A 12,118-nucleotide genomic window follows, 5' to 3' on the forward strand; every position below is an offset into this window, starting at 1 on the left:
AGTACTAGTTTAAAAGGAAGAGATGACGGAAGATTGGGAATGAAATGTCAAGCATTTGTGAAGTGTCCCAGTTTGGGTTTTCCTGCCCACACCAGTCCAGATCTCAGTGCTTTCTGCCTACTTTTCTCTCCTTCACCCTCTGTTTTCTTTACTATGTGGTAGCGAACACAGAAACTAAAGGACACAGGAAGCTTTCTTCCCGAGCTGCTGTTTAAGATTAATACACTATGTTCACTTACTAGAATTTATTCTAAAACTAATTCCAACTGCTACATTTAGGTGATGTTAGAATTCAGTCGTCAGCCTGGAGCAATCTTACCTACACATCAATGGATTTAGAAGAATTTCACTCTTACCATTTTGCAAACCGAACATCTTTTACTTGCTCCTTTTTCTCCACAGGTGGTACAAAACTCAACATCCACAAACCCCACTTGTCCTGTGATGGCTTGGGTAAGTACAGAGAATGCGGTGGGATCAGATCCCTAGGAGTGTGAAGAGGAGAAAATATCCACTGAAATCCCCATGGAAGACCACAGAGATAACGCTGACACACAGTGTTAACTAGAAATAGTCCCAATGAAGAAACCACTAATGTTCATGATAACACAGACTCTATGATGAAGAATCAGCCTTTTGAGTGCATCTTCTTCTACACAAATTATATAACAAGTAAGGCATGATCTCCATAAGTGAGAGAAAAAGTGTGCCTCCCCGTTCTAGAATAAAAGCACTGTCAGTATGATTCAGAAGCTTCACAATAACTTTGGAAACAGGACAATGAATTGCAGATTTTTTTTTTCTGCATACTGACATTAAGCCAATATTGATACCCTATGGAATGAACACAGAGTCCTCCCTAATGTCTATCTCAACTCCTAAAGCATTGTAATATACTTTTAAATGTTCTGTCCTTTAAAAAAAACACATGTAACTGTGTCATTTTACAGGTTGTAAAAAATTTATATGAGATTTTATGGAGAAAATGATATTTATCTGCCTGAAGCAAAGGTACTGAGACCTTTCTAAGATAAGCAAAAATAACAAGATGTTCAACTGATCTTCTGCTATCTGTTCAATGTTCTGGATTTTTAAATCTTGCACATTTATTCCCAAGCAAAGCTTTGCCACTTTCCCTAATTCTTGTCTGAGTCTTTACCTCTTCCTTGTGAGAGTTGTGTTTGTCTATTATCTTACCACCTGTCACAGTGGATCTTTAGTGTTACCTGAGAACAACATTCCTTACTTTCCTGCATACTAAAGAAAGCCTAAGAAAATAGACAGCAGAGTCAAGAAGAATTTTTAAAAAGCTGCTTTTCACACTATCATGTTCCTGAATACAAGAAACTTTCCATGTGGAAGGGCTAAGGGTTTTCTTTTGAAATACATGAAGTAGTAAGGAAAAATTAAGCAAAATGAGCCTAAGTTGATTTTTGGAATAAAGACACACAGCCTGTGTCATGCTTGTTAAAAATGGAGGCCTGTCCACTTAGTCCACACTCTCTCAATCAGAATTTCTGAAGCTGTGGTCCAGGAGCCTGCATTATAAATACCTCCAGTAACACGTCTATATACCAAAACTGTCAAACTGTGGACTTAATATTATACTGAGTCTTTATAAATCTATATATTTTCGCTGCATAATCAGAGTCCTGCCAGTGGTGGTGGCACACACAGATAAGATATGCAGAAGGAGTTCTGGCCCATCAATGGATAGGGCATGGTACATTCAATGGACATCACAACCATGACATTTTCATGTTCAAGAATCTCTTTACAAAAGTGCGTGAGACATGTTCATCACGAAGATGAGAGCTTTGTGGAAGCCACTCCAACAGAGAATCAAATGCAGTATATTATGCTAAAAGTATGGCTGTGCATGTGAACTATGGCTAGCGAACAGCTGTACATGTGAACGACCACTAGGGTACAGTGTGCGTGTGAACTTCGTACAGTGTGCATGTTAACTACCACCAGGGTATAGTGTACTTGTGAACTACTGCTAGTAGGACCAGAAGGAGTTAACTCTAACAACAATACTATAATCTACCTCTGGGCATGCTAAGGCTGACACCAGCAATTACTCTTCAATGCGCATGTGCAGACCCTTAGTCATGCACTGCATGGATAGACACCCTCAATCATAACTCACCATACTTGTTCCTCAACTAAATAATGAGGTGTCTGCTTGACCATCCAGATATGAGCTTCACATAGGCACTCTGTCCTGTAAGACCTAAAAGCTAGTAGCTAAAATGACAGGCCTGCCTATTAGGCCCAGCTTAGAATACATAACTCTTAAAGGACAAAAGTCTTTGAAAGAGAGATATTTCTAAATGATAGTAAACACCATCTCAACTTTATTATTAACCTTTCCTGACAAAGTAAATTGACAGAGAAAATGTTAAGCACCGTGCTGTATAAGTTGTAATAACTCTTTTGAGGGGCCAACACTTGACATGCCCTGACTCAAAAAAAAAAAAAAAAAAAAAAAAAAAAAAAAGAAAAGAAAAGAAAAGAAAAAAGAAAGAAAGAAAATTCTTTATTTGTAAGTGAGGGTATGTACCAAGGTTGCACATGTGAAGGTCAGAGGACAAACAGTGGGAGCCAGTCATCTCATAGACCATACATAACTGGCTTGTCACCACCTCCATGCATGACAGACATGAGCCAGCTTCCCAGAACTAATAACACAAACTTTGCCTTATCTATCCCTGTGGGTGTCTGTAATCAAAATCAAATTTTCAGGCCTGGAGGCAGGACTCTTTGCCTTCTGAGCCTTCTTGCTGGCCCCATAAACAAAAAGCTGATACTTTGAAAAGAAATAATTTTAGTGTGTGCATTTGTGTGTGTGTGAGTGTGTGTGTGTGTGTGTGTGCTGGCACATGCATGTATGTCATGGCATACACATGGAGATTGGGGACAACTTTGGAGAGCTGGTACTTTCTTTTCACCACTGGACTTAAGGACTGAACTCGGGTCATCAGCTTATATCTCTGAGGCATTGATGAGGTTTTACTTGAACACCCGAATTGCTGGATTTGCTGTTATGATTTCTCTCATGGAGGTGCAATGCCAGGCACCACTCACCAGTGCTGGGGACTCTGCATAACGGCCACTGCTGGTCACATCTCTGACATAACTGTCTAAACTTCTCAACAACAGAGAGTAGTTTAGTTTGCAGCAGCAGTATATAAATGCGTTACAACTTTTATTTCACCAGACACATGTGCAACCCAGAGTGGCCATGAGACCCAGATTCAAGTGGAGATTGTGTGGAGAGCATCTTCCCCTCAGGGGTGGACTCTTGCTTGGTTCTTTCTGCCTGCCTGAGATAGGAATGTGTCCCGCAGGAAGTGCCTAATGCCTTGCAAATCTGTGCACACAAACGTGCATACGTGGGCCTATATGGACGAGGAATATGGGGCAGAAAGATTGGCGAGTAGGAGGGTCCCCTAGTTCTTTCGTGAGCCATCGTGCCAGCCCTGGTCTGCCAGCTTTGGTTATTTGAATGTAAGATGTAAACCCTTACTGGTTTATCTGTTGACTGGAGCTTGCTATGGTCATCCACAATAATTCTTCACAGTTTGCTGCCTAATCTTCTAAAAGCCCAAATGGCAAACAGCCAACTGCATTAAAAAAGAAGAGCGTTTCTGTATGAAAGGAGCAGGAGGGTGTGAACAAACCACTGCCCAAGTTTCATCGTTTTGCCTGGAATACCTGGAACCACTTTAATCTTGATTTCCCACACTGAGGATAACAACACAGCTTGTGGTAGGGACAGAGGAAGCCATGTTGTAGGGACTACATCAGGCTAAAGGCTAATACAGGATTTGGTTGATATGCCTGGAAAAGTATGACTCAGCATGGCTAAGGTGAACAGAAAACTATTCAAAACAAAGAAAACATGAAGTGTCTTGTGAAACAGTACTTATGTGTGACAAAAAAGACTGTAAGTAATTTAAGACAACAGTGAAATTTACTTCCTGCAGCTAGGATACACAGTTTTTGTTGATGTTGATTTTTTTTTTTTTTTTTTAATAGTATGGAACATTCCTAACTAGAGGCACTACAGTTGCACCTTGAGATTGTTCTGTGGAACCACAGCTGGCCTTGTGTTAGTTCATCCAGCTGTGGTGGTCTGTAGCCTGACCTCTGGTTCCCTAGATGACCATCTATCTAGTCTAGAAATTTCCACTGGCAACTTACAGCCAGTGGTGCATATGTGTGGGTCTCCATCCCTCGGCAGATGGGTATCCAACCAGTACAGTATTCACAGAGGTTTAAAATCTGTCTCCTCTATAACTACCTATTTTCCCATGTAAAGAAACATTGCCAACTTATTTCCAGTTTTTCTCCTAAAATTTTCTGGAATAGTAAAGAGAACGTGTCGTTAGGAACACGACAGGTCGTGTCTGGGTCTTACTGGACAGTTAACACAGGGAAGAAAAGCCTTACGATTTCAACTGGAGCAATGCTTCGCACCAGCTGCTGGAGGAGTGTGGCTTCACAGTACGGAAACTTCCTGATGCTTTCTCTGATGACCTTCTCCTGGTACACTGGGAAGCCATCAGATGCTCTGCCTTTCAACAAGCTGAAAGACATTTTACAAACAGTTCAAGTGGAGTCATTAAAGCAACTCCCTCCTAGGAAGACCCCCAACACTTTCAATAGTTTCCAGATCAAATTGTCAGTGTCTCCTCAAATCTCAACCCAGACTGCTATTCAAACTGAATAGTAGGCAGGCCTGACCATGTTTCCAAGATCTGACTATCGCAAGCAAAGGCGACACATGCCTCAAAGGGCAGAGCACTGTTCTCAGGCCGGGCAGCTTCTAAGAGCTAGTCAGCTGTCTGTAGGAACAATGAAAACTCTCAGTGAGCCACACCCTCATGACTCAGTTCCCTTTTCTCAGTAAAGCTGTACTTAAGTTAGATCCCTATGGTCAGAGGGCAAAAGTCACGCTGAGCCCTGCCAAGTGTGGTGACAGACACAGGAAGTGCAGTGCAGGAGCCTATGCAACAATACACTTGATCTCATCACTTGGCCCATTTTCTAACCATGTGGTCTTATGAATGCTACTTAATGTCCGTAAAAGATTTCTCAAGAGTAAATCGGTGGTAGCAGCAACAAAATCACCATAATTCTCTGTCTGACAAAACTCTGTCTGAGTCCCTTGTTCCTGGGAGACTAAGTGTCACTCCAATAGTGTCTGCTGCTGCTAAAATGTCAGGTTTCACAAGTGTCACCAGACTTCATATAAGAAGGCACGTTGAGCATGTTTTATACGGCATGGTAGAAGCAGTACCTTTTGATCAGGGCATCCAGTTTATTCTCTCCTTCTTTGAGGAAGTTAATGCATTTCTGAAAGATGCAACTGATATAGTGCATCTTCATAGCCAGCACTTCATTCATGTCTCTTTGTTTCATGCACTTCTCACAGATCAAATCCATCACCTTGTAGCATTTACCGAGAGCTGCTGCTTCTGCCAGCAGAGGGTTCTCATTCACGAGCATCACGATCTAGAAGAGATGCCACTCGACACTGAAATCCCACGAAAGACGTTTCCATGTACAGAGAGGTGATCAGTGCAGCAGAGGCCGACACTTCCCTGGGTCTTCTCAGAATCACAGTTACCACACAACTCAAATCAGAAAGCAAATTGCTACTACTCTACATCATAAAGCGAATAGAGTACTAAGAAATCTCCTGACACTAAAATTAGAATGTTGTCTGACATCTAACCATACTGAGGCACTAGAATGCCTGCCAGAGCACAGTGCAGTACCGTGTCTGGAAAGAACTTTATAAATGATAACGGTGTACCTGCATGGCCGCTCATTACACACAAGACAGTATCATGAGCAAGCAATGACTTAATTACCATCACTAAACTTGGCAATCTTGAGCTGGCTCTTTGGAACTTATTCCCCACTCTGGGATACCATGCCTTAGCCTTGATGCAGGGGGAGGAGCTTGGTCCTGCCTCAACTTGATATGCCTTGCTTTCTTAACTCTCATGGGAGACCTGCCCCTTTCTGAACAGAGGAGTAGATGGGGGAGGGAGAGGGAGTTGGGAAGGGAGGAAGGGAAGAAAGAAAGGAGGAGAAATTGTGGTTAGTATGTAAAATAAATGAAAATTTTAATAATAAAAATTTCCCATATGAAAACCACAACTCTCCTCCTCCTCCTTTCTCCTTCCTTTCTTCCCCCCTACTTCTCCCCACCCCCTTATTCCCTTTGGATTTTGAGACAGGTTTCATGTATACTGGAACTGCCTTGAATGTGCTAAGTAAGGATGACCCTGAATTACTGACCCTCCTGCCTCCACAGCCCAAGTGCTGGGCTTACAGATATGCCCAGTTTATGACATGCTGGGAATTGAACCCAGGTTTCCTGAATGCTAAGCACATGTTCTATTATTAAGTTACATCCCCAGTCCTCCATTACTTACAAGAAAATCAGACCTTGCAGAAAGAAGTCTAAAAATAATACGTGTTTTTACTTTCCAATTAACTACATTTCTTTGTGGAAATTTTCCTTAAGATGAATCCAATCCTCTACGATAATGTAATTATGTTAAAATGGAAACCAGAAATAGCTTTGAAAGGGAAAGTTTAGAAAGTTATATACTCTTACACACCGAGAGTCCTACATTTCCTATTTATGTACTAATTATGCTCAAATTTAATGTAATCAGAAGTGTTTTAAAAAGCTTTGCTATACTGTATATTACTTGAAGTTAGTCTGCAGGAGACCACCTAAAGATGGTTGATGGCCCAATAAGAATAAAAATGTGTGTGATATGGCCAGAGTGTGTGCAGCAGTCAGTACCTATGTGTATCAGCCCAACCCCTGCTGTGCCAGGGAAGAGACTTTATGGATTACATTCTCTTCAGACATGAAGAAAAATCATGTGTTAATTGACATGATAACCATGTGCAGCTTTCCTGCTAATCTAACATAGAGTTAAGGTCCATGAGAAATTACTTTTGACACTACTCAACTTATATATAACCAAATATTTTCTTAAGATCCATCACATTAAAATAAATTACCAGACATCATGAAGTGAATAAAACTGAATCCTTATTAGCAAATTGGCTGAATATTCTCCTTACCAAAACAGACATAAAAAAGTCTGTGGAAAAGAGATGGATGTCTCATTGGTTAAGAACACTGGTTACTCTTCCAGAAGATACATGGTGGATCCTTGCATCCACACAGCAGCTCAAACCAGCCACCATTCCAGTTTCAGAGGCTCTGAGTACTGAGGTGTTCCACAGGTACCAAGTACACATGTGCTACACCATATACATTGCAGGCTTGGCAGCTAAGAGCACTTACTGCTCTTGCAGAGGTCCCATGTTTGGCTCCCAGGACTCATATGGTAGCACACAGCCATCTGTAAGTCCAGTTCCAGGGATCTGATGCCCTTGTCTCACCTCTGGGGGGCTCTGCACACAAGTGGTGCACATACACAGAGGAACAAATATATATATATATATATATATATATATATATATATATATATATCATATATGTATATATATATATACGTATATATACATGTATGTATGTATATTTATATATATACATTAAGAAATATTTTTAAAAAATAATTTGTAGGAAAAATAATTTGTGATATTTAGAACTCACTAATTACCCATTTGTACTTCTGCTAATTACAACTACTTACAACTGTTCAATACTTTACATATGTTGTAAATAATCAGGAGTACAGGCTCAAACTTACAAGCAAAAACCTTTTGAAAGACCTAAAACAGCCCATACTAATGACTTTTTAAAAACTGTGACACTAGGCTTTATTCATTTTACAAAGCAGAGCTAAGATTTATGAAGACTATGGTCGATAACTACAGAATTACTGAAATATGTACATACTGCCCACAAAAGAGCATCCTTTTCATCCTTCATCTCCACAGCATTAGGAAAGGGGGTGAAGGAAATCTTCATTATATACTACCAAGGGAGGAGTATTATCCCTTTCAGCATACAATCAAGACAAGTCTTATTTCTGCAAGGATGGCTAGCAAAGAATATGCTCTTGCAGCAGCATTTTTAATTCTTTTCACTTTGCCCCTGGCTTTTAAGTTGGTAAGCCAATGGTCTTGGGCTTGAAAAGTACCTGAACAATGAAAGGCTGGACCTGTGCCTGCCTGCTCTTCCCTCAGAGGCTCTTCTTGATGCTATTGTGATTTTTCCTGAGATTTTGTTTTTCTCCTAGATAACCACTATTGCCTAGGCATCAGCACAACTCCCCAAGTCCTTGTGAGAACAAACACATTGCTATAGCAGCCATGTAACCTAGATGCAAGCACAGCCATTTTAGGCACAAAAGCAAGGAAAAGGTGAGCTGCGGATGGGGAGAAGTTCTGTGCTACTTATTTATTTATTTTAAAGCTTTGGCTTCGGACAGGATTGTTCTACTCTTTTGTCATCCTCTGAAGACGCATGCCAGCTTGACAATGGGTGGAACAGTAAAGTAGGTCATCACAACAAAAGCAATGGGGCGCCTTTTGTGTCCACACTTATAGGCTGGAGGCGAATGGACTGCCTATTACTAAAGGAGAACAAGGCTGGGTCTGGAGAAACAAGCACAGTGCCAGATCTCTTTAGAAACTCAATCATGTCTACCACCTCAGATCATATGCCTTTATATTGCCTGTCTAAGTAGCGACATGCTCTAGTTTACTCATAATGTATGCATCTGTAAAGTTAACTGAAAATAGGACAATTTGAAGACATTCAGCAGAAACAGTAGATGTCATGCAAATGTCAGAAATAATTTGAAAACCTCCCTGCAATATGAGGGCAAAGAAATAGATATGAAAGTCAGAGAGAGAAAGGACAACATGGGTGTGAAAGTCAGAGGGAGAGAAAGGACATGGGTATGGAAGGAAAGGACACGGGTATGGAAGTCAGAGAGAGAAAGGACATGGGTATGGAAGGCAGAGAGAGAGAAAGGACATGGGTATGGAAGGAAAGGACACGGGTATGGAAGTCAGAGAGAGAGAAAGGACATGGGTATGGAAGTCAGAGAGAGAGAAAGGACACTGGTATGGAAATCAGGGAGAAAGGACATAGTATGGAAGTCAGAGAGAGAGAATACATGGAACTCAGAGACAGAGAATACACGGAACTCAGAGAGAGAGAGAGAGAGAGAGAGAGAGAGAGAGAGAGAGAGAGAGAGAACATTGATATGGAAGTCAGAGAGAAATCAGAGGATTCACTCCTAAGTGGAGCAGGCTGTGATGACCTGAGCCTTACAGGACCACCTACATTCTCTGCATGAAACCTGGTCAGCTAGCCCAATTGCTCTGTGCCTAAAAGCCCACTGAAAGGAGCTTCTCATACTCATGAGTGAACTCAAGAACTGCTAAACTGCCCCCCAAGAGAACAGAAGAGTTTACAGGTGAACTCTAAACCTCATCTTCAGATTTCTTATGTAGCTTCTGCTTAAAAACAAAAAAGGCCAGTGGTAGGGCACACACCTTTAATCCCAGCATTCAGGAGCCAAAGCCAGGCAGATCCCTCTGAGTCTGAGGCCAGCCTGGCCTACAGAATTTCAGAACAGTCAAGGCTACACAAAGAAACCCTGTCTTGAAAAACAAACTAATAAAAAGGACCGAAGATGCAGAAGATGGCAGGCAACACAGCTCAGAACAGCTCTTGAAACCCATACTGAACAACTTAAACTCTGGTGTCTAAGCTGGCATGTGTTTGATTCTTCTGACAGCATGATCAAAGGCATCACAGAGCCACTTGTGTTGAAAAGGTGCTCATGTGTAATGGAATGGTTACACTTGTAAGCATTCCCACAAGGATAAGTACTGCCATACAAGTCAACGGTGTACCCCTAGTTGCATGTCACCAGGCCTGCCACACCACATGCAGCATGGGCTAAGGGCACAGCGCAGTTTCCTCCTGAGAACGTCTCTCATTCAAGGGAGCCACCTCATTTCCTCTGTCTAGGAGGCGGTTCTCTCCCTCTGGGACAGGCCCGGGCCAATGACACATTAAAGGACACTAAACGATTCGCACTCTCTCAGGGCTGGAGCCAGGCTGTCTGCAGCGATGCCTGGGGATAAAGTCAAGTTGAATGAGGCTAACACTTCTCTTCCTGGCCTTTTGCCCTGCTTCTCTTGGTTTCCCTCACTGAATGCACTCCTGCAATGACTCACGCAGACATGGGAGCTTGCTCCAAACCCCTTTACTGCTGGACTCTGCTGAGACAATCACAACCCCATGGACTGAGAACAGTTTAGACACCGAGGAACGCTGATCTGAAAATTAGATGCAACAAGACTGGTCTACCTTGACGGGGTGGAGATTTGTTGTGGTGATGATTTTGTGCAGTGGTCCTGCCAACTTTGGAGGCAGTTTGGGCTCTTTATCCAATCCCTGGGGTTTAGTGTAATAATCCAGCCTCTCTCGGGGGAAGAAATTGTTGATTATAGCCACACAATCATGCTGACCTTGAAATAAAAAAACAGAAAAGTTGTTATATTATCATTAAACACAAGAGTCTGATTTGTTTTTAATGACATGACTGATTGCTTTTGAAGTAAACATGTACAGTGGTTTTATTCTTTGGGAAAACAGTAGGGAAGGAGAGGAAAACATTTCAGAGAACAGACTACCAATAAAAGTAACTGACTTAAAAAACAACCCTAAAATTACTTTATAAAAACTATGATCCAAATATCTCTTCTTTCACCCTGATGCCAATGACATACAGGTACATTTACATGTAATTTAAATATATTCTCTGCCAAGTAACTCTGTTATAATCATTAACATTACCAAGTAACCCATGAACCTGATGAATTGGAGGGAAGCTTAGCCTCTTTGTGAAATGAAGTATAGAAAGCTTTTGCTCCCATGACCTTGGAATCAACACCACAGCCCCTCATACCCTTGAGCCATTTCTTAGGTTACATAGAGGTCTACTACTGCACAGTCTCACCAGGAAAACTGGTGGCCTGACCCTGCTCCTGCTGTCCTCCACTCATAGTTCTCTCTCCCTTAGCTCTCTAGAGCCTGGAAGTGGCCATTCTGGGCAAGCAGGTAGAATGGGCAGGAAACTTTCCTGAGCAGCAGCTCTGCCCTCCTCTCCTCCCTGCCTGTCGAGGGCTAAGGGATCACAGGCAGCCGGTTCAGGAGAGTGTGGTCCACGCTGGTTTGCCTGCCTGGCTCCTGTCCCTGTGAACAAAATCCTGGGAGTGCCCATGATCCTGCCTGATGCTGACTACAGGGGAATGGCACTAATGGCCACCTGGCCCCCATACCTGTGCTGGCAGGAGCTGTACCTGTCACTCAGCATTCGTGAGAAACTGAGTAGAACGAGTCCTGCTTGTGTCTAGGTGGCTCTAGACCGTGGACGCACAGGCTCAGACACTGAAGACCTTTGAGCCTCTGGTCCACAACCCCGGAGGCTTTACCTGGGTGCCCAGGAAAAGCTAGGCGAATCAGGGAATATGCAGTGCCCCTAGCAGACACCTTGTGGTGTCTGAGCTCTGCTGCCACCACAACCACAGATCTCAAACAACCACCCAAGATTCTGCAAGAGTAACCAAAGGCTTTTAAGAGCCACAAGGAAACTCAAAATTTAGAAATTAACAAGCAAATCCTTTTTGTTTCTGAGAACTAAATTTGTAGTAGCAAACCACTCCAAGAGAAATTACTCAGAAAGGCATGGGGATGCTTACAATACCCAGGAAATCTAACACTGGAGAAAGAATAAGTTCAGAGTGGAAACAGAAGGATATAAAAGTAAGCGATAGAAGAAAAACATCCCTGGATTTGAAAAAAGAATTCAGTATCGTTTTGTGTGTACGTCACTAGCAGATGCCAAAGCATCGGTGCTGTTCTGTTTCTGGAGGGAAATAAGAAGTAGTGTCCCTTCTCCCCTCCTTCATTTCCCCCTCCTTGATGTCTTCTTTCTGCCTACTAGAAATTTCTATTCATATCCTGAGAAGTCAACCACATAACAAAAATCTGAAATCAGCCAAGGTGCTACGCTTAGACAATGGTATCTACTTCCAGACCCTTCCAGGAGAAAGATCATCATTCAATTGAGCAAATCTCCTAATG

The 12,118-nt window shown here is 42.2% G+C and overlaps 1 protein-coding gene across 1 annotated transcript in view; it reads right to left on the reverse strand.

Moving 5' to 3' along the window:
• Ankmy2 (ankyrin repeat and MYND domain containing 2) overlaps positions 1 to 12,118 on the reverse strand; it is a 46,565-nt gene that overhangs the window by 3,176 nt on the left and 31,271 nt on the right. Inside the window, exons 5-8 of the mRNA XM_051175089.1 lie at positions 10,340 to 10,500; positions 5,309 to 5,523; positions 4,459 to 4,594; positions 357 to 485 (exon numbers count right to left, since the gene is read on the reverse strand). Coding sequence (XP_051031046.1) covers positions 357 to 485; positions 4,459 to 4,594; positions 5,309 to 5,523; positions 10,340 to 10,500 — 641 coding nt within the window. The remainder of the gene's footprint in view (positions 1 to 356; positions 486 to 4,458; positions 4,595 to 5,308; positions 5,524 to 10,339; positions 10,501 to 12,118) is intronic.

Source organism: Phodopus roborovskii, unplaced genomic scaffold (assembly GCF_943737965.1).
Source record: "Phodopus roborovskii unplaced genomic scaffold, PHOROB, whole genome shotgun sequence".
NCBI classification, from domain to species: Eukaryota; Metazoa; Chordata; class Mammalia; order Rodentia; family Cricetidae; genus Phodopus; species Phodopus roborovskii.